Below are 26,506 nucleotides of genomic sequence, written 5' to 3'. Positions count from 1 at the left end.
TGATTTTACAGAGGTGATTTCTTTACTTCTATTAAAAGTCTTCTTGTAAGAAAACTGAATGCTTTTTCATTGTTCTCAGATACAAGGGTTTGGGTCAGTGGTTACCTATGCAAATTGATGAGGATTTTTACCAAAGGATTTTCCCCCAGGAAGTGGGGTGCAAGGGTTGGGAGGATTCTGGGGGGAAAGATGTGTCCAAACTACGTTTCCCAGTAAACCCAGTTAGAGTTTGGTGGTGGCAGTGGAGATCCAGGGTCAAAGGATAAAATTAATTTGTACCTTGGGGAAGTTTTAACCTAAGCTGGTGAAAGTAAGCTTAGGAGGTTTTCATGCAAGTCCCCACATCTGTACCCTAAAGTTCAGAGTGGGGAAGGAACCTTGACAAAGGTATTTACCATCCTGATTTTACAGAGGTGATTCTTTTACTTTTTCTTCAATTAAAATTCTTCTTTTAAGAACCTGATTGCTTTTTCATTGTTCTTAAGATCCAAGGGTTTTGGGTCTGTGTTCACTTATGCAAATTGGTGAGGATTTTTATCAAACCTTCCCCAGAAAAGGGGGGTGTAGGGTTTGGGGAGGATTTTGGGGGGAAAGACGTTTCCAAGCGGGCTCTTTCCCGGTTATATATTTGTTTGGCAGCAATAAAGTATAAGTTGAAAAGGTAAAAGAGTTTGTACCTTGAGGAAGTTTTAACCTAACCTAGTAAAAATAAGCTTAGGGAGTTTTCATGCAGGCCCCCACATCTGTACCCTAGAGTTCAGAGTGGGGAAGGAACCTTGACAAAAGGAGAATGGACACAAGAAGACATGGGTGTGAGGCACCTAAACTATAACTCCTATGAGACACTATGACAGCATAGATGGACACAGATTAATATTGAATTGACCCAAAGTGAAACGTTTTGCCAAATCAAAGTGTTTCAGTTTGGGTGAACCAAACTCCAAATAAAATATTTATTTTAGATTTTTCTAACATAAAATTGAATAATGTCAGCAAAATCAATATTTTTCCCATGAAAACTGCATTTTCTGTTGAAAAAACATTGATGGAAAATTCCTAAACAGTTCTATTGCTGACATTATCTATCTTTCCTAATTAAGGGTTGCTTGGGAAAGTAAATACAGTAAATGCCAGATTTGATCGTTTGTCCAGGTTGTATAATGGTGGTACCCTTTCTGAATCTTGTTTATCATTAAAAAGGGCCACATTACCATAAATACTCAGGGTATAATTTCTAGGAAACTGGGAAATCACTGAATCTCAAAGAAAGCAACGTTGCCCATTTCTAGTGATGGCAGATGGAAGTAAAACACTCAGAATAGCTATCAGGCAAACAGAATCCAAAGACTCAAAAAATGTGACAAGAAATATACATGGATAAGTTCTCCTGTGACTCCCCTCCTCTCCCCAAGAAATTTTCACATTCAGAATCTGCAGTCAACAGGATACATTTAATAAAAGCACTCTCTTTTTCTCTTAATAGTCAATATATGGAAAGGTTCTTGAACAGTGGTCATAATATCTAGGAAAATATTGGAGAGCACCTCAGGCTCCATTTTCAGAAATCAAAGTCACCTCGAGGGAATGCATGTCATGTTTTTCCTGACATATAAAAACTATTACCGTCAGCTGTAGTTAGCTGCTACGAAAGTTTGACAATTTGCAGTTTAAGCATTCATAAGCAAGACCTTCAAAGAAAAAAATGAATTTTGAGAGCTCTATAAGTATCTTTTCTTAACCTCTCCTCCATATGCAGAATTCCCGCCATTGAACGGGATTCAGAAGAAGAGATACAGAAAAAAGAAAAGGAGTATTTGTGGCACCTTAGAGATTAACCAATTTATTTGAGCATAAGCTTTTGTGAGCTACATCTGATGAAGTGAGCTGTAGCTCACGAAAGCTTATGCTCAAATAAATTGGTTAGTCTCTAAGGTGCCACAAGTACTCCTTTTCTTTTTGCAAATACAGACTAACACGGCTGTTACTCTGAAACCTGTCATTATACAGAAAAAAGGAATTCACTGGTATTTAAATGTTTATTAATGTGATCTAATCTAATGTGATCACAGAACAATCCCTGAGTTATCAATGTAATTGATGCCTCCTGTTTGAGTTGTGTTGGTTAGTTGTGATTGTGCAGATATGTCACATGGGATTTTCTCTGGTCCCCAGTTGGATGAATGTGCATGCAATTCTGGATAAGTGCAACATTCAGTTTCCACAAATAGTCAGACCTACCACACTGATGCTAGCTTTTCACAAACATTTGCACCAGTAAAACTTGATCTCTCTAATGGCTGACAGAAAGAGAATGCAAAATGCGCTCAAAAATGGCCAGGGTAAATTCATTTTGGAATCTAAATATCTTGGTCAGGTGTTTTTTCACCATTTTACCAACTCTACCTGTAAAAAAATTCCTAATATGAGGTTTCTCATCCTGAGAAGGATCTCTTTGCATAATAGGTTTATGCATAAAGCAGCCTTTTACACCTATATTCGGTTGGTGTATACAAGAGGCATAGATGCCACCTTAATGAGCATATTGCCACCTCTGAACAGATTGGCATGAATATGGACTGTCCAGACAAACTTCCAAGTGTAATTTTCAAGTACAACAGGCCACTACCATTCTCTGAATACAGAACCATTTCAGTTTCTGCAGACTTTGCATCTGCAGCTATGGGTGAGTGGATACAGCATGTTATGGCTGAGCAGATACAATGTGCTATCATTTAAACAGATCATTGCTGGATTAATTTTGGATTAACTTTGAAATTAGGGGGGGAAATATAATTGATTCATTTCAACTGGCCAGTGACTGTGAAATCGTACTTGGGTCTGGTAGTCAGAATTAGTGTTCCCTTGAGAAGGTAGGTAGAAAGAGAAGAATAATAGAATAATAGTGAATTCTCCAACTTATGCTTCAGAAAACCTTCATAGACGTGTTCTGTAGTCTCACTGGCTCAGCACTTCCCAAGTTCAGCACGACCACATAAACATTTTGGGGAGCTGAACACTGGGCTACTTTATTGACTGACTAAACAGTGTTGTGCTTTTCATTTGTAGAGCTCTGAACACACCCCCTCTGCACTCAGCAAATAATAAATGGATCCGAAAAGAATGCAAAGTTCTCTACCTGAAAGGTAGAAATTTAAAGAAATTTGTCATTGAAAGAACACCTTGTCTCTATTGATTACTTTCTAGCTATTCAGACACATTATATCAGTATTAAATAAACTCCTTATTTGTTAAATAAGAGCTTTCATCTTTTTGGCTTACGGAAGAGGAAAAACAAAGTCAAAACTGCCTAAAGAAATGAAACTAAAATGAATAATAGGCCTGGACTTGATTTGATCTGTCAGATTGGGCCCATTTATGGAATGTTGTACTATTAGATAGTCATTTGCTGGATATTCTTTGTATATTTCTGCCAATTTAATAAACCAGAAAAGGAAAAGCAAAAATTCCCTTATCCCTCCATTAGTACCTATTATAAAATATATGTATTCATACAGCATTGTATTTTTAGGGCACTTTTCTTCTGAAAACACTTCACAAGCAGTATTTATTTAACATCTGTAATACAGAGGTAAGTATTGTAAAGTTGGGTAAACTAAGATACAGAGGTCTGAAGCGACTTGGTCAAGTTTGCACACTGCATCAGTGATGAAGCAGAGTGGATTGCACCCAGGAGCAACTTAAAACCCTCAAAACACTGTGACATTTAAAAATTGACACTTGGCTATCAGATTCAAAATTAAGCTCTGCATAGAACCTTAAATATGAAATCAGTGGGGGATGCCTTCACACGCTAATTAAGGCAATCAGGGCCCTACGACTCCCTCACATGAGAATTCCTCCTATGGCTCTTCCCCTGCAACATGGCCCACCCGTCTTTGAGGGCTGAGAGCCACGCACACAAGACCTGTCTGCTAGGAATGTGGTAGAGCATTTCCTTTCTACGGGAAGGCTGGGACTAGTAATGGAGGAAGAGGAAGGATGTGGCTCCCATCCAGCTAAATAGAATATTCTGTGTAGCACATATGCCAAATCTACCTCAGCGTAGCCAAAATAGGATGGTAGTAGCAAGAGCCCTACCATAATCTTCTGCTGTCATAGTGTTGGCAGTTACCTTCAGTCAGTTACCCCATTAAGATAAATAAATGGGACAAAACACCTCTCTTAGAGCTACTGTTTCAGGTTGTCTGCAGACTCAGGCAGGCATCAATGCATTGCCTAGCCTGGGATGATATTTTGAAGCTTTTTCACAACCACGAGGGCAAGAAACAATTTTTTTTACATGAAAATTAAGATTCTGATACCTCTTGACTTTTGAGAGTATAAGCTTCTGAATGTACCTGCAGTGCTTCAGCCAGAGCTGGCTACGTGTGCAGATCAAAACATAAATGATCTTAACGTTCTAAAAATGTGATCATTTCCTTAACAATTTTACAGTGTGAAACTGAGGGATTTTTCAGTTTTAAGGGTCACGTGCGTGAATAATAATTCAAAATTTCTGAATTTTTTACTCGATCTTCAAATCAGAACTGTTCACATCTTCAGATTATAGTGGATTAATTTTGCATTTATAGATAACGCATTGTAAAGAGGTTATCCAGGTTTTACAGATATTATCACTGGGGGAGCATAAAAGAAACCATCTAATTTGATCTGAAATTATGGCAGTTAAAAGGATTCAAAGATTCAGACAGTCAGTAATCAGCTAGTTAGAAACAGGCAGTGCAGAAAGCATCCCATCCCATAACCAGAAGGGTTTTCAAGTTCGTTAGTGTGCACGTGTATTACTATTCACTGCAAATGGGGTGCAAGTTTAAAAAAAAAATCAGGAGCACTAGGTGAGGAAAACATAAGGGTTAGACCTTGTTACTGTAATGTACTATAATTAGACTGGCTAACTGGACTAGGGTACAACATTTAAATGATGATGCTGAGAATAAAATCTTTCACAGAATAGTGGAAATAAAGCAAAACACAGTTTAAAAACATCTGCTTTTAAGACAGTTTACAGTAGCAATCAGATACTGCATTTATGTATAATCTTGTATCTCAAAAGATTTTACAAGAATGCATGGGTTAATCTTCTTAACGCCCCTACAAGCGGCTGTATTCTGATGCAGGCAGGAGCCAAGTGTACAAAGAGGCAAACATGATTTATAAGTGCTTTATTACAGATCATTTGGAAGCAACACAGTCAGTCAGCACTCCTTCCAGGAGCAGTGAGGTACTTATTGGAATCTGTGCATCTTTTGAGCACTATCCTTCACTACTATAGTTTGGGCCAGATTCTAGTAGGTGTAAATGACCAAAGTTCTGTTGATGTCAATAAAAGTTTGTCTATTTTCAGCAGCTGAGGGTCTGGCCCCTTATTTGTACTTTTTATTTTAATGAAGATAATAGGGAAAATATATCAAACCTTCCCTGTGTTGCCAACTTGACACTAAATGTCCCTAATGCTTAGTTATCAGCTTACACACTGTCATATTGTTCCTCTTAATCCCCAAAGAGCCTTTGCTGGGAGGGAACTACCTCTTCTTAAGTTTGTGTGCCTTACTTTTCCCATAAAAACAGGTCATCATGTTGGCCATTATTGCTATGTCCTTTAGTTGCTAGTGGATGATGTTGTATGTTATTTTTTTAATAATGTGCCTTAACAAAAGTTCTGTACTTATGGAATTTGCGATAGTGGAAGCTGATTACAAAATTTGAAAATCTGAACAGATTTTGAAAGAGGAAAAAAAAAAGAAAAAATGTGCAAGCCAACTTCATCTGCTCTATTTCCTCTATAATTCTCTTACTGACAGTTAAGAGTATCAGATGTTCTGAAATCTCCTGTTTGATACTGGCTGATTGTTTCTCCCTGAAACCCAGGTGAAATTCAGGTCAGTCCATTTTACTCCACCAGATTGCTCAGCTGGAAAAACAACTGAATGGTGCCTCAGATGGCTCAGATTGAGCCCCAAGTGACATTTTCAGCTTGAAAATAACACTCTTATTCAATTAGTCCAGTGTGTGTGTGGGGCGGGGGGAATGCAACTGCATTTAGTAAGCAAACCCTACAATTTGAGACTATTTTGTCAATTTCATGCAACTCAGACTTCTCCCTAAGGCCAACAAAATGGGCTTTGATTTGTTTTATTTTTCTAAAACAACACGTGTATTTCTATTTGATACTTTAGTCAGTGGGCTTTTCTTTGCTGTATTGTTAACTCAAGGTACAACTTGGAATTTGCTCCTAACTTGATTACTGTCCGTACACAGTAATATTTAGCTCATGTTAATTGGTGCCGTAAACCCAAGCTAGCTGGACTGTTGTGGGGGATGGCGGGCAGGTATAGACTGATGCTGAAGCTAGTAATAATGCAGTGATGGAGACCAGCTTGAATTACAAGTCATCAACTGCTAGTCCCATCGCTCAGTTCTGCTAATCAAATCACTCTGTGTACCTCCAGTGTATTGCAGTGTGATCACACTCACTATAGCTAGGCTAACTTGAGTGTATTAACTTAACTGTTGCAGTGGAGACAAGCCCAAGGAAAGAGTAACTGGGAAATGGTGATTATGAAATAAAGCTTTAACTATATAAAAAGCATTGTTGTAAACTGAGAGATAGCATAGTCCAGTAGATAGGCCAGTGGACTGGAAGTCAGAAGATTTGAATTCTATTCCTGGCTTTTCCTGTTGTGGGATCTTGGGTAAGTCATCACCTTTCCATGCCTCTGTTTAACTTCCCATCCTTTGTCTATTTAAGGGATGTCTAACTGAGGAGGATTCCAGAGTAGCTGTTGCAGATGAACTCCATATGTAGATGCTCTTACCTGGAAAAAGAGTGCCTTATTCTAAATTAGCTTATTCCACTTTGGATTTCTTTTAACACATCCTATCTCATTCCAGATTAGCTTCCATGTGTAGGCAAACTACTAGAGTCTAAAGGCTTTGGGGCAGGGATGTTCTCCTAGTGTGTGTTTGTACAGTTGCTTGAGGAATAGAATGCCAGTCTGCAATTTGGGCCTCTGGGCACTACTGTAAACAAGTGCTATCAATTTCACTGTAAGTAGTTGGAGCAACTGACTCATCAGTGTGACATTTTCTTGGGGTGCCCAGAACTATGGGTCACCTAGTTACCACTAAAAAGAAAAGGAGTACTTGTGGCACCTTAGAGACTAACAAATTTATTTGAGCATAAGCTCCACTGTGCCTTTGCAACAGAGAGACTTTCTGGGGTTACACACTATATCAATTCCCTGGCAGTTAGCCACCCAGACAATCTCATCCAAAGCTGTGCCAGCCTTTACTTTTCCTTGAAGATAACACTGAGTGCACCCCAGTTCCCGGGCCCTCTGGAAGAACATTCCTCTGGAGTATCTAGCTCTTGCCACTGGACACTTACAGAAATTACCAGTTTTGCTATTTCCAAAGAGACAGTGCACACACCAGCTTGTTTGATTCAACTACGAATTCAAGCTCTGCTGAATATTACAGATTGGAGATCTACTTATGATAAAACAAACAGAGAGATTTAAGTGATAATGAATAAGGATATGTTGACTAATAAAACTAAAGTATAACACGTTTCTAAGACACTAAACATAACTTTTGCAGGCTAAAATCTTTGTCTACGATAAGCTTCTCAACTAAAGCAACCTCTCAGCATCTCTGGCCCCCAGGGGCCAGGATCCAGCTTTCATGGATGAAATAAACCTGTCCTTTTTTGCTCCTTCAGTGATGGACAAGAAATGTTTTTTTGCTTCTCCTTATATCCCGATCCTCCAACTGATAGAGAATCCTCTGTGATTTTAGTCTCTATTGTCTTCCTATAAGGGATTTCACATTCCCTGTCAACCTGTTTTGGCTTTTACAATGTTTGATCTACATCAGAAACCTAGGCAGACAGGTAAATCAACATTCCTTTGTCTAGAACAACCTTGTTGATCAATCCTGCCTGGTTACATAATTTAAATATATTTAAATATTTTAGTACATACATACAACTTCTTGAATAACACTCATACATACATCTTGCAATGCTTATGATGACCAGTATGATATAAGCTTTCATTTGACACTTCCTACCCTGTTCCTTATAGATAAATACTATGACAGAAATGTGTTAGGTGTGATAAGTTTGTCAGGCCTGATAGGAATTGCTGAGCTAGAGCAGTGAACCACCAATGGCTCTCTGTTTCATGGTCAGGAAAGACTAACATTACTAAATATTTAGAGCCTGGTCAAATAATATCTATGGAGCTAGGGTGTCATGATAGCAATGTACCAGTGTGAGATGGATATAAAACCTGACACTGAGATGTACAATTCTTTTCTCAGGCTAGGGTCCTAAAGATGGAGAAAGCTTGTTGACGGAGGTAGCATGAGTAAAAGACACATTTAGACTATTATCAGGGGACAGTTCCAAAGAGTAAGATCTCTTAGAAAGGGGGATTATTTCCAAAGGGAAATGGTGGGAGCTCCAGCATTTGAGACACTTAAAATAGACTCAATAGGCCATTAAACAAGCTACAACAGGAAACATTTCTGCACCGGCAGGAATGGACTAAGTAATCTCATCCATCAACAATAGTTAAGCAGATGACTGGATACAGCACCACAATGATGGGAACAACTGTGATTTAAGTGGAAGACTTCCTGACACAAGATATGTAAATCATGCATATAACCAGATACCTCAGACTTGTGGGCCACATTCATAGGTGAATTACATTGATAGAGTTTGCAGTCTATACTCGAGTTTTGGAAACAAATTCCTTGATTCTTTTGCCTTTTGAGAAAAGACTTTCCCAAAACAGCACGCAGCATTTAAACCAGGGGTGGGCAAACTACGGCCCAGGGGCCGCATCCGGCCCTTCAGACGTTTTAATCTGGCCCTCAAGCTCCTGCCGGGGAGCAGGGTCCAGGGCTTGCCCCACTCCAGTGCTCCAGCCAGGGGCTTGCCGCACTTCAAGCATGCTGTGGTTTCGTGTGGCTCCTGGAAGCAGCGGCATGTCCCCCCATCAGGCTCCTATGCGTAAAGGCAGCCAGGGGGTTCCGAATGCTGCCACTGCCCCAAACGCCATCCCCACAGGTCCCATTGGCTGGGAACTATGGCCAATGGGACCTGCAGGGGCAATGTCTGCGGACGGGGCAGTGCACTGAGCTGCCTGGCTGCGCCTTCATGTAGGACCCTGAGGTGGGACATGCCGCTGCTTCCGGGAGCTGTTTCTTTTTCTCTACCTGTTGGTATAGAAGGATAGGATAGATAATCCCATGTTGGAACTAGATGTCCATGGTGTGATTTATTGGAGTGCATTTATCATTTCACTGTGACTGTAGGGCCTGAGACAAATTGAGTCCGTCAGCCTTTATCTTTTCATTTCTATTTGCTTGTCAAAAAACTGAAATAATAGAAAGAAAGGGGAATTGCCTAGGAAGGTAGCCAAGGTGAAAGTCAAGCTACAGGGACTCTGCCTTTAAAGTATCTTTTCCACATTCTATTCAGTCGAAGCCCAAATCCTATTCAAACAGGAGACAGAAAATTTGTCCAGTTTAACATATATATACGTATAAACATGAACATAGGAATATATGTGTACAGTTTTTGCATTAAGACTCTGCTACTGTATTAGAAAAGAATACGAGGGGTTAAAGGTGAAAAATTCAGCCCAAAGACACAGTTAACATTTTCCTTGCTTCAGCTGAATATTTACATAATATGCAATTGACTGTCAAAAAGAGAGATCCTATAGCCGAGGGAATCCAGTGGACTGATTTATTTTATAACAGCTGGCAACAAGGGAAAGAAAGGTTCTATTTCTGTGAAACAATATGAATTCAGCATACAAAGTCCAGGCTACTGCTATTGGTATTGCTGATGTACTAATTGCTACAGTAAGTATGTTGCGTAGAGGATGAGATAAAATGTGATGGACCTCAAATGATTCCTCGGTTGATTTCAGATAAATTGCTCTAATCATAAGACCTGTCCTGTGAAATACTGAACACTTCCAGCAAGATGCTGACTGCCTTCAACTCCTATTGGCTTCAACTGGGTACAGTGTCTTTTTAACTTGAAAATCAAGGTGGAAATCTCATGAGATTTTCTCATAAGAATTTCCACTGCTGTCTAGCTTCAATTGGTTTAGGTAAACTATTAAAAAGTCTCCCCAGAGATTAAAAAGTGTTAACATGACCCTGTAACTTTCAAAATTAAACAGTTTTAAACAAGGGTTGGGGGTTTGATATACAGAGACCTCAGCCTGCTTATATGATGGCAAACACAGCATTACACATCTTTTAATCTTTTATTAAAGATATAGAAAAGAAGGAAAAAAGTTAAAGTATTAGAAAGGTAAAATATTAAGTAAGGCTTTCATTTTAACAACTTCCCTTGTTCACTTTCCTTTTAGAAGGAAACCTCCCAATTGAGAGATTCTTAAATGGTATTAAAGGTGGTAATCACTGTACTTCTTGGGGAAAAGAGCAAAAGGTGGTTGAGATGGGCTGGAGCTCTTATTATTGCTATTGTTGTTAAAGTATGGTCCCATTTCCTAGAAGACAAAACAAGACAAACACATACAAGAAAAGAAAGAAGAGAACAGCAATGATGGAAAATGCAGCTTTTGTCTCTCGGGTTGAGTCTCACTTGCAAGCTTCTTGCTGGAAAATAACAGACACGGTGCATGATCTTAATATCAGCCACTCCTAGACCTGGCAAATTTTTACTGCAGTTGGGCTGCATAGGGCATTGCTTTTAGCTGCCCCTTTCTGGTCACAGGCTTACAGCAATGTTGCAAAATAAACAGTCTTGGTGGGCTGAGTCAGACTCTTATTGATAGAAGGCAAAAAAAGAAGGATAGAAAAGAGAAAAAATAAGATGGAGAAAAAAAAAGCCATGTGTATGAGAGAGAGAGAGTCTCACATCCCAGGTGGTGACTGGAATTTTGCTGCAGCTGGTGGAGATGGTGATGTCTTCTGGTCCCACTCTCTTGTTCAGTCTGTTCAGGATGTCTTTCAGTATCAGGATGAAGAAGACACAATGGTGTCATGCTGGATCCCAGGGTCCCAGAGGATGGAGGGGGTGGCAGACATGATGGTGAATCCCCTTCCCTATCTTTCAGTCAGCAGTTGTCCACATTTACTTCTGTTTGTATTTTTTTTCCTCAAAAGTTTTATTTTTCCTTTTCTGTTTAGGAAAGTGATAGGTGGAATAGCCTGACCTCTCATTATTTTTTCTACCAATAAGGCCTAATTTCTAACACACCAATTTTGGTCCATTGATTTCTGGTTTCCACACTTCTCTTGTTTATCAGGCATGATCTTAACATAGTCCTTGAATTATATTAGTAGGCCTTTCTGTTTCCTTCCATTTAATTTTTGCACCTTTTCCTATCAACATTTGGTGATTTAGGTTATTGTGACATTTTGTGAACTTTCATTCACTTTTTATAGTTGAGCACATACTCTGTGCCTCTCCAAACTCCCATTCCATTGGCAAACTTGTTGAAATGCAGAGATAACCAATCTCCAACATGTGCCATCTGCCAACATACTAGACATTTCAGAAACCTGTTTCAAAGCAAGGCACAGTGCACAGACAGCCCTACTAGCACTAACAGATTACTTCCTCAGGGCAACAAATAAGAAACGTACCTCAGTGCTCATACTACTTGGCTTTTCTAAAGCTTGCAACACAGTTGCAAACAAGGTGCTGCTGATCTAATAAAAAATACCTTGATCTTCCCAACAGAACACACAGCATCCTGCAGGGATCCATTCCATCCCTCTTCCTCCTCACCCACAAGACAGCATTTAAAGAGATCATGGGACACCTCAGGTTCTGCTGTTAACAATTTGCTGAGGACCCCCAGGTGTATATATCTTTTCCACATATTCAGCAGCCAGCACTAACACAACAATGTCATAATGCCTAACAGGGAATAGACTCAAACAAACATTTATAAATACAAGTTCATTTGTAGAGGATTTCAGAATGTAACAAATACTGTTTAAGGCTCTACATTTCTGATCACAGATCTTGATCCTCTAATACACACGAAAATTATCTGAGTGATAAGCATACCGTATCAATGGGAGCAATTTAAAATAAATGTGTGACAATATTGACTCCTCCTATCAGCCCCGTTTCTCATAGCAGAACAAAGCTGTACCAACTGGCTGGGCAGATTACTGATTCATTTTTAATATCTTGTTCACATGGTGAATAATTGTGAAAAATAAGTAGATGATGTAAACGCAATTTTTGACCATGTATAATGATACTTGGAGTAAATTATTCAATTTTGGCATTTTCAATAACTGCAAAAACATTCATAAATTTGAAAAAAGGGCATTGTAGTTACATGTGTACGCAGTTTGTCATTCATTACAACATAATTGCTCAGTTACTGTAATATTTATATTTTCTTCCATAATAGATTGATCCTCAGAGATAAACAGTATTTACATAATCTCCATCTCTGCTCACTGAATGGGCTGGCAAAACAGCACATGAAACAAAACGCTTTTCAGAAAGAATTTTGAAGGCTGAGTATTGACAATGGGGAAGGTAAATGCAATGGATCTCTATAGATTTTGCTTCATGTTTATTCATAATGAAATGCTAGCAACCCCTTTATTAATTCCTGTTCTTATGGGGTCTATACATCATCTATTGTGTACGAGAGCTAGACTTTGGAAGTCTTCAAAGCCTGCAATCACAGCCCCCTTGAGTTTAGGAGGCAACAAAAAAAAAAGTAAAAAGGAATTTCAGTAGTGCAGGGTTTTTTGTTTTGCTTTAAGGCTATGGTTCTGTTTCTTGGAAAGAACCTTGAAAAGTAACACCTGCAAATTGTTGTAAGCTACTCACTAGGATTAAAAATCTAACCCTCATTTCCTCAGTGTGGGATTTTGTCCTCCTCTAATTGCTGGTATGCAGAAGAGGTTAATGAGTCGACTATGACTAGCAGCTAAGGGAATTAGTGTTTTAGCTCAAGTGTTAGCCCTGGTCTACACTAGGACTTTAGGTCGAATTTAGCAACGTTAAATCGATTTAAACCTGCACCCGTCCACACAGTGAAGCCCTTTATTTCGACTTAAAGGGCTCTTAAAATCGATTTCCTTACTCCACCCCTGACAAGTGGATTAGCGCTTAAATCGACGTTCCCAGCTCGAATTTGGGGTACTGTGGACACAATTCGATGGTATTGGCCTCCAGGAGCTATCCCAGAGTGCTCCATTCTGACCGCTCTGGACAGCACTCTCAACTCAGATGCACTGGCCAGGTAGACAGGAAAAGAACCGCGAACTTTTGAATCTCATTTCCTGTTTGGCCAGCGTGGCAAGCTGCAGGTGACCATGCAGAGCTCATCAGCACAGGTGACCATGATGGAGTCCCAGAATCGCAAAAGAGCTCCAGCATGGACCGAACGGGAGGTACGGGATCTGATCGCTGTTTGGGGAGAGGAATCCGTGCTATCAGAACTCCGTTCCAGTTTTCGAAATGCCAAAACCTTTGTCAAAATCTCCCAGGGCATGAAGGACAGAGGCCATAACAGGGACCCGAAGCAGTGCCGCGTGAAACTGAAGGAGCTGAGGCAAGCCTACCAGAAAACCAGAGAGGCGAACAGCCGCTCTGGGTCAGAGCCCCAAACATGCCGCTTCTATGATGAGCTGCATGCCATTTTAGGGGGTTCAGCCACCACTACCCCAGCCGTGTTGTTTGACTCCTTCAATGGAGATGGAGGCAATACGGAAGCAGGTTTTGGGGACGAAGAAGATGATGAGGAGGAGGAGGTTGTAGATAGCTCACAGCAAGCAAGCGGAGAAACCGGTTTTCCCGACAGCCAGGAACTGTTTCTCACCCTAGACCTGGAGCCAGTACCCCCCGAACCCACCCAAGGCTGCCTCCTGGACCCAGCAGGCGGAGAAGGGACCTCTGGTGAGTGTACCTTTTCAAATGCTATACATGGTTTAAAAGCAAGCATGTGAAAGGATTACTTTGCCCTGGCATTTGCGGTTCTCCTAGATGTAGTCCTAAAGCCTTTGCAAAAGGTTTCTGGGGAGGGCAGCCTTATTTCGTCCTTCATGGTAGGACACTTTATCACTCCAGGCCAGTAACACATACTCGGGAATCACTGTAGAACAAAGCATTGCAGTGTATGTTTGCTGGCATTCAACCAAAATCCGTTCTTTCTCTCTTTGTGTTATCCTCAGGAGAGTGAGATATAATTCATGGTCACCTGGTTGAAATAGGGTGCTTTTCTTCAGGGACACTCAGTATAGCCCATTCCTGCTGGGCTGTTTGCCTGTGGCTGAACAGAAATGTTCTCCGCTGTTAGCCACAGGAAGGGGGGAAGGTTGAGGGGGTAGTCACGCGGTGGGAGGAGGCAAAATGCGACCTTGTAACGAAAGCACATGTGCTATGTATGTAATGTTAACAGCAAGGTTTACCCTGAAAGAGTGTAGCGACTGTTTTATAAAATGTGTCTTTTTAAATACCGCTGTCCCTTTTTTTTTCTCCACCAGCTGGATGTGTTTCAATGATCACAGGATCTTCTCCTTCCCAGAGGCTAGTGAAGCTTAGAAAGAAAAAAAAACGCACTCGCGATGAAATGTTCTCCGAGCTCATGCTGTCCTCCCACACTGACAGAGCACAGACGAATGCGTGGAGGCAAATAATGTCAGAGTGCAGGAAAGCACAAAATGACCGGGAGGAGAGGTGGAGGGCTGAAGAGAGTAAGTGGCGGGCTGAAGAGAGTAAGTGGCGGGCTGAAGACAGGGCTGAAGCTCAAATGTGGCGGCAGCGTGATGAGAGGAGGCAGGATTCAATGCTGAGGCTGCTGCAGGACCAAACCAGAATGCTCCAGTGTATGGTTGAGCTGCAGCAAAGGCAGCTGGAACACAGACTGCCACTGCTGCCCCTCTGTAACCAACCGCCCTCCTCCCCAAGTTCCATAGCCTCCACACCCAGACGCCCAAGAACGCGGTGGGGGGGCCTCCAGCCAACCAGCCACTCCACAACAGAGGATTGCCCCAAAAAAAGAAGGCTGTCATTCAATAAATTTTAAAGTTGTAAACTTTTAAAGTGCTGTGCTTAAAGTGCTGTGTGGCATTTTCCTTCCCTCCTCCACCACCCCTCCTGGGATACCTTGGTAGTCATCTCCCTATTTGTGTGATGAATGAATAATGAATGCATGACTGTGAAGCAGCAATGACTTTATTGCCTCTGCAAGCGGTGATTAAAGGGAGGAGGGGAGGGTGGTTAGCTTACAGGGAAGTAGAGTGAACCAAGGGGCGGGGGGTTTCATCAAGGAGAAACAAACAGAACTTTCACACTGTAGCCTGGCCAGTCATGAAACTGGTTTTCAAAGCTTCTCTGATGCGTACCGCGCCCTCCTGAGCTCTTCTAACCGCCCTGGTGTCTGGCTGCGCGTAACCAGCAGCCAGGCGATTTGCCTCAGCCTCCCACCCCGCCATAAACGTCTCCCCCTTACTCTCACAGATATTGTGGAGCACACAGCAAGCAGTAATAACAGTGGGAATATTGGTTTCGCTGAGGTCTAAGCGAGTCAGTAAACTGCGCCAGCGCGCCTTTAAACGTCCAAATGCACATTCTACCACCATTCTGCACTTGCTCAGCCTGTAGTTGAACAGCTCCTGACCACTGTCCAGGCTGCCTGTGTACGGCTTCATGAGCCATGGCATTAAGGGGTAGGCTGGGTCCCCAAGGATACATATAGGCATTTCAACATCCCCAACAGTTATTTTCTGGTCTGGGAAGAAAGTCCCTTCCTGCAGCTTTTGAAACAGACCAGAGTTCCTGAAGATGCGAGCATCATGCACCTTTCCCGGCCATCCCACGTTGATGTTGGTGAAACGTCCCTTGTGATCCACCAGAGCTTGCAGCACTATCGAAAAGTACCCCTTGCGGTTTATGTACTCACCGGCTTGGTGCTCTGGTGCCAAGATAGGGATATGGGTTCCGTTTATAGCCCCACCACAGTTAGGGAATCCCATTGCAGCAAAGCCATCCACTATGACCTGCACATTTCCCAGGGTCACTACCCTTGATATCAGCAGATCTTTGATTGCGTGAGCTACTTGCATCACAGCAGCCCCCACAGTAGATTTGCCCACTCCAAATTGATTCCCAACTGACCGGTAGCTGTCTGGCGTTGCAAGCTTCCACAGGGCTATCGCCACTCACTTCTCAACTGTGAGGGCTGCTCTCATCCTGGTATTCATGCGCTTCAGGGCAGGGGAAAGCAAGTCACAAAGTTCCATGAAAGTGCCCTTACGCATGCGAAAGTTTCGCAGCCACTGGGAATCGTCCCAGACCTGCAACACTATGCGGTCCCACCAGTCTGTGCTTGTTTCCCGAGCCCAGAATCGGCGTTCCACAGCATGAACCTGCCCCATTAGCACCATGATGCATGCATTGGCAGGGCCCATGCTTTCAGAGAAATCTGTGTCCATGTCCTGATCACTCACGGGACCGCGCTGACGTCGCCTCCTCGCCCGGTATCGCGTTGCCATGTTCTGGTGCTGCATATACTGCTGGATAATGCGTGTGGTGGTTGATGTGCTCCTAATTGCCAAAATGAGCTCAGCGGCCTCCATGCTTGCCTTGGTATGGCGTCCGCACAGAAAAAAGGCGCGGAACGATTGTCTGCCGTTGCTCTGATGGAGGGAGGGGCGACTGACGACACGGCTTACAGGGTTGGCTTCAGGGAGCTAAAATCAACAAAGGGTGTGCCTGTACATCAAGGAGTATTTCAGGCAGGACTGCACGGAGGGTTCCAATAAGAAATGGTGCACCAAAGTTATCGTTGTTATTGGAACAAGGAGGTTAGCCTGGCCTCTGATTGATACATGGCTAGATTAACCTCGCTGCGCCTTCTCTGTGACTGACTGCAGTGTGATCTAGACAGGGGAGGAGGAAAATGAGTACAAAACAAATCTGGTCTATTTCTTGTTCTGACCCACTCCATCTATCCTTTACATCTTTGGCTGGCAGCAGACAAAAAAGGCGTGAAATGATTGTCTGCCCTTGCTTTCACGGGGGGAGGGAGGGTGGGAACGGGGTCCTGACGATATGTACCCAGAACCACCCGCGACAATGTTTTAGCCCCATCAGGCATTGGGATATCAACCCAGAATTCCAATGGGCAGCGGAGACTGCGGGAACTGTGGGATAGCTACCCACAGTGCAACGCTCCGGAAGTCGACGCTTGCCTCGGTACTGTGGAAGCGCTCCGCCGAGTTAATGCACTTAATGCACTTAGAGCATTTTCTGTGGGGACACACACACTCGAATATATAAAACCGATTTCAAAAAAACCGACTTCTATAAATTCGACCTAATTTCGTAGTGTAGACATACCCATAGATGCTGAAGCTTTTTAGTAGAAGGGACCAGAGTTGCATGGTCAAAGTTTGTTGTGGATTTTTCCTGACAATCACTGTTTTATTCATAGCCCAACAGAGTTGGCTGTTGGGATCTGGAAAACCCATAGCAGTATGTCCCTTTGGTTTTTTAGAGATCCTATATGAATCCACAGCTGTAGGAAGGCAGGAATCCTTACTTTGGTGCCATCTGAAGGACTTGGGTTCTTGCCATATAGAGCTCATTGGAGTATGTGTCCCCTAAATTTTTACAGTAATTATACTGTAGGAAAGCAGGATCATTAGCATTATTATTTAACATTTCTATATACTGCCATAGGTGTGAATAGAGCTTGACAGAGAATGAACATGTGTTCCCCGTCCTTAGGGCATAAAATCAAGGTCAGATACCACGACTTAATTCAGGGAAAGACATGTAGCAATGTGAATAAACTGGCATGGCTCTTGAGTGGAGGTTAGAACTGGGTCACAGGCAGTGACAGAAAGGGACCAAAGCACTCTCTTGAGATGTGGAAGTTTGCAGGATGAGGCAGCTGCAATCTGGTGCTCCAAAACCCTGAAAGAACCATGTTCCATTTCTGCACAATAAAGGAGTTCTTATAGGTGTGGAAGGAGCCTGCCTTGTGGAGCTCCGATGCCTAGCATGAATCAGAGTAGGAAGAGGGAGCTGGAGAGGGTGACTGTATGGCAAGTGGGATCAGAAAAGATAGTCCATGGATAGGGAGCATCCTGGGAGAAGGTAAGATATTTCTTATGGCAATAGGAAACAAAAGGGGCATGAAAGGAAACAGAGGTGATAAAACTTTGAGCCTGAGCATGTGTGGCTAGAAACAAGGGAGGAGATATAGGAAACAGCAGAACCATATGTAAGGAGTAGAAGTTTAATTTTCATGAAGTGGCGGTAGTGTGGGTGGGAAATAAGCAAGAAAATGGTCTCAAAGAGAAGGCAATATGCTGTGAGTGGTGAGAGAGGCAACGAGGTTGTTGACAGCATTGCAGATTGACTGGATGGTGGAGGAGGACATGCAAGGTAAGCCAGAGAGAAGGCTGCATTAGTCTAGGCAAGAAACATAAAGGTCTAGGCAAGACTTTTGACAGTAGGGATGAGGGGAGAGAGGGACAAAAGAATGTGAAAGTTGGCATGTGAGCTTTCAGGTCCACAACAATTTTCTGGCATGCTGATGGAACAGAACCCATTTATGGCACACAGTCAATTCAGTCTGGAGTGCAAACCCATCCAGATTTTTAATTTTAACTCTGAATTTCTTTGCTTCTGTAAGTGAGACAGTAAGGCCAGCTTTTCCCATTGCTGTATTCTTTCCCCCAGCTCTTGATACCAGGATATTTTTCATACTGCTAAGCATAAAATGAGTTGACATTGTATTACGAATTCTCATTTTTACTGGCATAAATGAGAACATAAAAAAGTACCATAGCTGTGCTTGCAAAGCCTGTCTGATTGTTTGGCTTTTCAAAACCACAGACATGCTAAGCAGGCCTGCTGCCTAGTAAAACTAAAGAGTTAAATATTGATTTGATTCTTCTGTTTTTAATCCCAAATTCTACTTCAGAACTTTGCTATGGTACAGTAGGAATCTTATAAATATTTCCACAGCAGGTTGGCCAATGCAGTTTTTCCTATTAAAATGTCATTGTTTCCTCCAGTAGGACAAGGTGTTACCAGTTATGCTTAGAAGGTTTTTTTCCTACATAGATCTCAAAACACTTCACAGAGGAAATGAGTATCATTACCCCTAATTTACAGATGGATAAACTGGGCAGAAAGGTAAAATGATTTGCCCAAGGTCTCACAAAAGTTCAGTGGCAGAGCTAGGAATATAATTCAGGACTCCTCATTCCCAGTCCAATGCCCTGTCCACCAGACCACTCTATCTGTCATCATATGGCACGAATCTCATAGTTAGCATAAATAACTTAAGGATAGGACTTCTGACATGAGTGTGAGGAACAGTATTTGTTCCACACATTCTGTTGTGTTAAGTGATAGATCCCGATACCAAAACAACCATGAGACTTTTATTTCATACACTTACGGTGAGTATTAATGAAGGACAATGATGACCTTGCATTTATTTCATAGCTTTCATTCAAATATTTCTCAAACACTTTATAGACTTTTACTGATTACACCATTTGTGAGACCAGTGTTGGCAAGCCCTCTCTGTGCTGAGCTCCCACTGAAGTCCATGGAATGTCTACAGGCAGAGGGCTTTCAGGATCAGGCCTGAAAAATAAAGAAATCACTGGCCCAAAAATGAGGAGCAGACATATGGACAGAAACATCATGACTGTTTAACATCTCAAAAGCATCACCACACCTCTGCAACTACTAAGATAGAAAATGAAGAATAAAAATTCATTTGAAAGGTACAGGATTAATAATTACTCAGATTGGAATTTGATCAGGACTGTAGTACTCACAACCCTAATCTTGCAAAGAGGGATATGGAATCTTTAATGAATGTGATAATCCATGTTACATACAGTATATGGGCCTGTTCCCAAACCCATAAAGTCCATGGGAATCTCTCAGCGTATTTCAGTGGGATTTGGATCAGTCCCTATATTGCTTAGTAAGTATATTATACGAACATCCATAGCAAAATTCTGGCATTAAAATTAAGAATGGAAATGAGGCATAGGGCCAAATCTTGGTCATTATAGTCAGATAAGTAATAACAGTGGTTTCACCTGAAATTCACAAACAGAATGTCTGTATGTACATATTGTGATTGTATCTACATAGTCAAGCCACTTGTTAGTCTAAGTATCTTGTCTATTCAATAGCAGAAGGAAGAACATTGTGCAAGTCAGTGAGGGTCCCAGGCAGTCTGCAAAGGAGGAACACTTATAGTCATTAGCAACACATCTGATCACTCCACACCTGAAATGACTGAGCTTTACTCAAAGCTGGGGGCTGGGCTGTTAGATCTATCACAAGGTAAAAATTTGGCTACGTTTGTAGCTTGTTCTTGACACCTTGTATGCCACTCAGAGGTGATATTAGGAGAATTGTCCAAACAGGGTGCCTTGAGCTAAAACAGTGGCTCAGTAGATTAAACATCTTTAAACAGTGGTAGATGTGGCAGGGGTAGATGTGGCATGACTAGTACCTTAAGAAGCAAATTCTGCAAGGTAACTTATAACCTGATGTCAGTAGGGTGATGATCAACAGGACCAGCAGCCAGGCCATGTTAGTCAGTCCTATGGTACATTTTATTATACACACAGTTTCATTCAGATGGATGTCTGCTAATCCTGTGTGGAAAATGCTGAGGAACACTAGGGAGCAATACTCTGCTACAGAACAGCACAAGGCAAGCCCAGAATTTCTCAGTATCTCTGCATTGGCTCCTCATGTAGAACCAGCTAGTTTGCTGAGAAAGTTGTTTCTTGTCTTTATTTTCAGCAAAGTGTTGGTAAAATGTTCCTTGAAAGTCAACGTACAGTTCAATATAACACCTAGACACATAGGTTTTGAGTCATGGGGTAGCTTGTGCCCTGAATGGCCCTGTTGTTTGGCCCTTGTGTGATATAGATGGAAGCAGCTGGAAACTCTCTTTTTGATACTAGGTTAAAGTTTCCATCTTTTGCATGTCAGCATTCAGAACTTCTAGCTAACAGAAACCCTGGTCCCGTACTGCTAGACCGATGTCATCTGTATAAACAGAATGCCTGGCAGTGATGTTGGGAATATCATTTGTGAAGAGGCTGAAAAGTATCAGTGCTAGAACTGAACCTTGAGACAGTTATTTTGAGACCTCCTGAAGCTGTTTTTTTGTCCAAGTGAAACTTGGAACCTGAGGTCTCTCAGAAACAGTTCCATAGCCATGACAACCCACTTCAGTAGGACCAATGTATGCCAGTAGACCCTGTATGCCAGATCATGTCATAAGCACAGTGAAGTCTAGGAATACTGTTCGTGTTTTCAGCCTGGTCTGAAAGCCATTGTGGTGACTGCCAGCACTTGATCACAAGGACTGTGGTTTTGTCTCAAACCTACTTGACCTACACTGAGGATGTCATCAATGGTGGGGGCAATTCTTTGAAGGATACATTTTTCAAGTAATGTGTACATGCAGCTTAGCAAAGGGTGTGGGGGCCAGTAACTTGTTGCAAATCATTGTTCTTTCTCAGGTTCTGGCTATTACTTTTGCTTTGTGTCAGATTTTAGGTATATTATTTTCCTGGATGACTCTTGATAGAAAGATGTCTATCTATTGTCTGTTAGTTTTTCCCAGTTTCTTCAGGGATTTGGAAGGGAGATATTATCAAGCCCCCAGCCTTTACCTGTTTTCAATATTTCAGTTGTTCTTTCTATTTCATCTGCAGTGAAAGTCCGGAAGTATTCTTGGATTTCTATTTCATCTGCAGTGAAAGTCCAGAAGTATTCTTGGATTTCAGGTAGATACTGTTTATATTGCCATCATTACTTTTTTAACTCTCCTTCATACTTTTTGCCCTTATCTGCCTTTGTGACATTTATTAGGTGGGTAGCAATGAATGCTGGGGGCTTCTGAACAGCATCAAGTTTTCTGATTAGAATCTAGGATTTGCAACTGGATCTTGACATATTTAATTCAGCGATAGCCTGTTCCCATCTTGCTCTCCTAGAACCATAGAAGCGGTCTAAAAGTTGTGTGGTAATGTCTGGATCACCACTTTCTTCATATTGCTTGAGGAGTTCTGCACATTTCTCATCAAGGTTCTATTATGAACCTCTTGGAATTGACTTGGTGGCAGCTTTGTAAATGGCTTTTGTGAACTTCATGTAAGCTTCTTCAATAGAGATGTGTGGGATACAAGCTGTCATAAATATAAAGCGAAGGGTAATCACCTTTCTGTATACAGTGCTATAAAATCCCTCCTGGCCAGAGGCAAAATCCTTTCACCTGTAAAGGGTGAAGAAGCTAAGGTAACCTCACTGGCACCTGACCCAAAATGACCAATGAGGGGACAAGATACTTTCAAATCTGGAGGAGGGGGGGAAATATTTTTGTCTGTCTGTGTGATACCTTTGCCGGGAACAGATCAAGGATGCAAGCTCTCCAACTCCTGTAAAGTTAGTAAGTAATCTAGTTAGAAAATGCGTTTGGTTTTCTTTGTTTTTTTGGCTTGTAAATTCGCTGTGCTGGAGGAAATGTGTATTCCTGTTTTTGTGTCTCTTTGTAACTTAAGGTTTTGTCTAGAGGGATTCTCTATGTTTTAAATCTGGCTGCCTGTAAGAATATCTTCCATTCTGTTCTTACAGAGTTGTTCTCTTATCTTTTTGTTGTTGTTGTTGTTCTAATAAAGTTCTGATGTTTAAAAATCTGATTGGTTTTTTTGGGTCTTAAAAAGGGTTTTATTGGTGCTCATAGTAAGTATGGATAGTCTACCTTTCATAAGGATCGGATGATGTTGCCTATGTGGAAAGTTTTTCAATACACAGCTTGTAGCTTGATATGGATGATTGCCTGTCCTGAGGTCAGGGGAGCAGTCTTGCTTCCATCTGGCAGAAGGAAAAGTACTCACTGTTTTGGGTCATGGATAAGGTGAAGATCATGGAGGGAGGCCCAGTCTATAAGTCATCCCCATTTTGATCTCACTATCTGTATCCCAAGATGATGTGGTGGTTATTAAAATCTTCAACATAGATATCAGGAAGTAGGAACTTAGGAAGAATATTTAGGGTCAGTCATGGTTAGTTACAGGGCTTGCACTCATTTGTCATTCTGAAATGACCAACTCTCGCAATATAAAAAAAGACTGAATTAGATGGGAGTCATTCCAGGTCAGCACGATTTGCTTTGACATAGCTGGCATATTTCCTAATGAGAGAGTAAATCACAAGATCATAACCTTTGATGTTAAGGTGGCTGGCAGAAAGCGAGTCGACATGTGGAACACAAACAGTAAATGTATTTCAGTAGTAACACTTGTATACGGAAGGCAGCTAGGATTTGTCCCATATATTGTATGGGGAGTGGTAACAGAAACTGACATACTGTGTCACTCTCATAAATCACAGCAAGCTCTATTTATATAATTCCTTGATCTTGAATTTATTTCTATTGGAGGGTATTTTAACCCAGAGGCATACCATACAACGATTCCCTGCAACTTCTCCACTAAAATATAACAAGGTTAAAGCAGCACATCACAAAAACAACAAACAACTGAAACCACTAATCAATCTGTCCTTCTCTCTTGCTCATGTGCGCGCACACACACCCCTGAAACAGAATGATTTAAGTGTGTATAAAATTGTTGGAGACCTGGAATACCAAAATCCTACTCAGCCCTTTGTGTATGTGTGTTGCGTTATAAATCTCTAAAATGGAGGTTAACAAAAGAGATGCTGACAGTCCATTAATTACAGTTATACTGGTGCTAGTGGTGTCTCTATAATTAAATGTAATTACTATGTATCTCCATCACTGAAAACACTCAATTGTAAATCTGAATTAAACTAAAGGCTCACAAGTCTCTTGACAAATGTTTTGGCTGGCGGCCTTGTTCACTAATCTGAATTCCAAGAGCCCGATTGTCAGTTGCTCTGTTTTTTGCACTTGAAACAGGATGGGTAAGAGGAGATGGCTCTCAGACAACTTTTAATGCCCCATACTTTGGGGCAACCATGCAACTGTCTGGCTCCTTCTGTGGATTACATCAGCCTCAGGGCTGCTCAGATTTACTCTCTGCTTTCCAGGGGTCCTGGGAAGCAGACAATAGTAGTATGCTATTAGAACTACCAGTAGTAGTGAGTTCTGAGTACAATCCCTCCATACATCCAGTCCCAAATATGTCTTTGTTTTCGTAATGGACCACTCAGTGTACCAGAAACACTCTTTATTTACAGGATGGCAGACTTAGAAGACGCTGCTTTATTCAACTATATACAGAGTGTGTGTGTGGGGGGGGACATACAGTAACTAAAACAAGATGTAAGGGAGAAGTAAAGCAGGGATCCCCAACCCATAATACTCTGAGTAATCCAGTTAACTCCTCAATGATCACTACAGGTTGGGTTTTTTCATAAATTTCTGAATACAGGGTCTTATAATGGAAATTGTTGGGCAACATTAACTATAGACATCTCTGCCAGCTCTGCTTCTAATAAGAATAATTAAGGAGTGACCTTGTAGAGGGGCCTAAGAGTGATAAATTTTCGAAAAAGAATTCCCCTGCTGTTGGTACAAACTATTGCACAGGTGTAAAAACAGCAACAACAAAAACCCTGTTTTTCTGATATCTGAAATAAATATATGCCTCAAGGATAAACCATCTCTGGCAGAGATAGTTTAGCAATACCAATAGTAGAGAAACCATCCCAAACCTCCCTTCAAATCAATGGGATACCTTTTTAAAAGTTTGTACCTCATCCCTAACTGTGCTGATCAGTTACAGACATTTTTAAGGTCAGGTATTTTATCAGGCCTTTCTAAAATAAATGAGAGTTCATGTAAATATAAGTTATTGCACAAAAGTACATTTACATATGAATATTACAGTAATTATAGGTGCTGGAATGAAATGTAAGTCAGACCCCTTATTGAAATTTAAGATGCTTAACAAGAGGTTTAGGAATATTTGTATAATTGTGTTTGTATTGCTTGTTGAGTTTAATTCTGATTTTCCCCCTCATTAATTCAGAAAGTCACAGGTATTCTTAAGAAAATTACCACCAATTTAGATTTTAAAATGTTAGGGAAAAAATGTGGAGGGAATACATTAGGAAAAAAATCTCTCTGTGTTGCAGAAGACAATATGAATCTCAGAAAAAGAAAAGCATTTGTACTTCACAATAGAAACCAGGTATAAGTGTCTAATATGCCATCTAAGGTTTGGAAGGGAGGTTAAGGGGTTGATCCATTTTAAAGAAGGATTACCTTTAAAGAAACAGGGCCATTCTTAGCTAGTGTAAGTTGGCATAGCTCCAGTGAATCCATAGAGCCACACTGAATTAGACCAGTTGAGGATGCGGCTTACTAAATCTTCAGCACGTGAAGGAACAGCATTTGGGTCTCTTACACTGACAGAAGTGAAGATAAGAGCATATTTTAAGTTTATAGCTCACTACTGCTTTGATATTCATTCTGGCAGTTCTCAGGAAATTAATACTCAGTGTGTAGGGTCACAATCCCATATTGACAAGGAAAAGAGCATAACAAATCCACATTCTGCAGACAAAAGAGACAATTGCTAGAAATATTTTACATGCACACATCTGCAGAGCAGAGATCGGAACTTCGCCCTTCAAAGAAACAAGCCCTGTCACTTGCAATAAAGGAGTCCTCCTCTAGTTAACAGTAGCAGTGGGCACATTATTCTGCCTGTGGGCCAATCATTAGAAGGTGACATTTCTCAAAAGATGCATTTTTACAGATCTGTTATATTTCTCTGTTTTATGATGATTCTGTGGACCAGGCTTATGCCAGATAAGTGTCAAGTGTGGGTTGCTGCAAAATATAGTTCTAAATAATTGCACATTTGGGTTCTGATCATGTAAGTTTATATGTATGGGGGCACCTGTGCAGAGCCCCATAATGGGCTCTCAGAAATACACTTAGAAGGGAAAAGGAAGACTATTAATGTGGTTTTGTACAAGCACAGCATTAGATGAGTTTGCAGGACAGAGGCCTCATTCCTTTTCAACTTCTGACATGTTTAAACCTAATATGCAAATACTCACTGATAGTAGAACAGTCTGTAAAAGCCTCTGTCAGTCCAGCAAACTGCAGCATGATGTTATTTTCATGACAACCACAGAGCCAACTAATTCTTAATGTAATTAAAATACATCTTTTCTTATGTAGCACCAATAATGTGATTGGTGGCCCCTATAATGAAAAAGCATTATAAGATAAAGTAGTTAAAAGCAACATTCACTGTCATCCCCCTGACACTATTTCCTCTGCTGCTTCTGCATTTCTTCTTCCCATTTCAATGGATGCAAAGAGCGAGGACATATGAGAAACAGAAATAACAGTTATTTCTGTCACTGCTGGGATCTAGATGTGTTCAAACTAAATGGAAGCTGTCTGGTTTTTGAAGATGCAATGCCTCAGGTATTTTATATTCCTGACAT

At 41.3% G+C, this 26,506-nt stretch overlaps 1 protein-coding gene across 1 annotated transcript; it reads left to right on the top strand.

The window, feature by feature from the left end:
• The first annotated feature begins 13,078 nt into the window (after positions 1-13,078).
• On the top strand, positions 13,079-26,248 carry LOC140913603 (uncharacterized). The gene is made up of 3 exons (XM_073350330.1): positions 13,079-13,948; positions 14,536-14,934; positions 26,235-26,248. Exons 1-3 carry the CDS (start codon positions 13,366-13,368, stop codon positions 26,246-26,248), a joined length of 996 nt encoding a protein of 331 aa, XP_073206431.1. The 5' UTR covers positions 13,079-13,365.
• The last annotated feature ends 258 nt before the right edge of the window (positions 26,249-26,506 follow it).

This window comes from Lepidochelys kempii, chromosome 6 (assembly GCF_965140265.1).
Source record: "Lepidochelys kempii isolate rLepKem1 chromosome 6, rLepKem1.hap2, whole genome shotgun sequence".
Classification (NCBI taxonomy): domain Eukaryota; kingdom Metazoa; phylum Chordata; order Testudines; family Cheloniidae; genus Lepidochelys; species Lepidochelys kempii.
The sequence above is the reverse complement of the archived record's forward strand: the minus strand, read 5'-3'. Positions and strand labels throughout refer to the sequence as shown.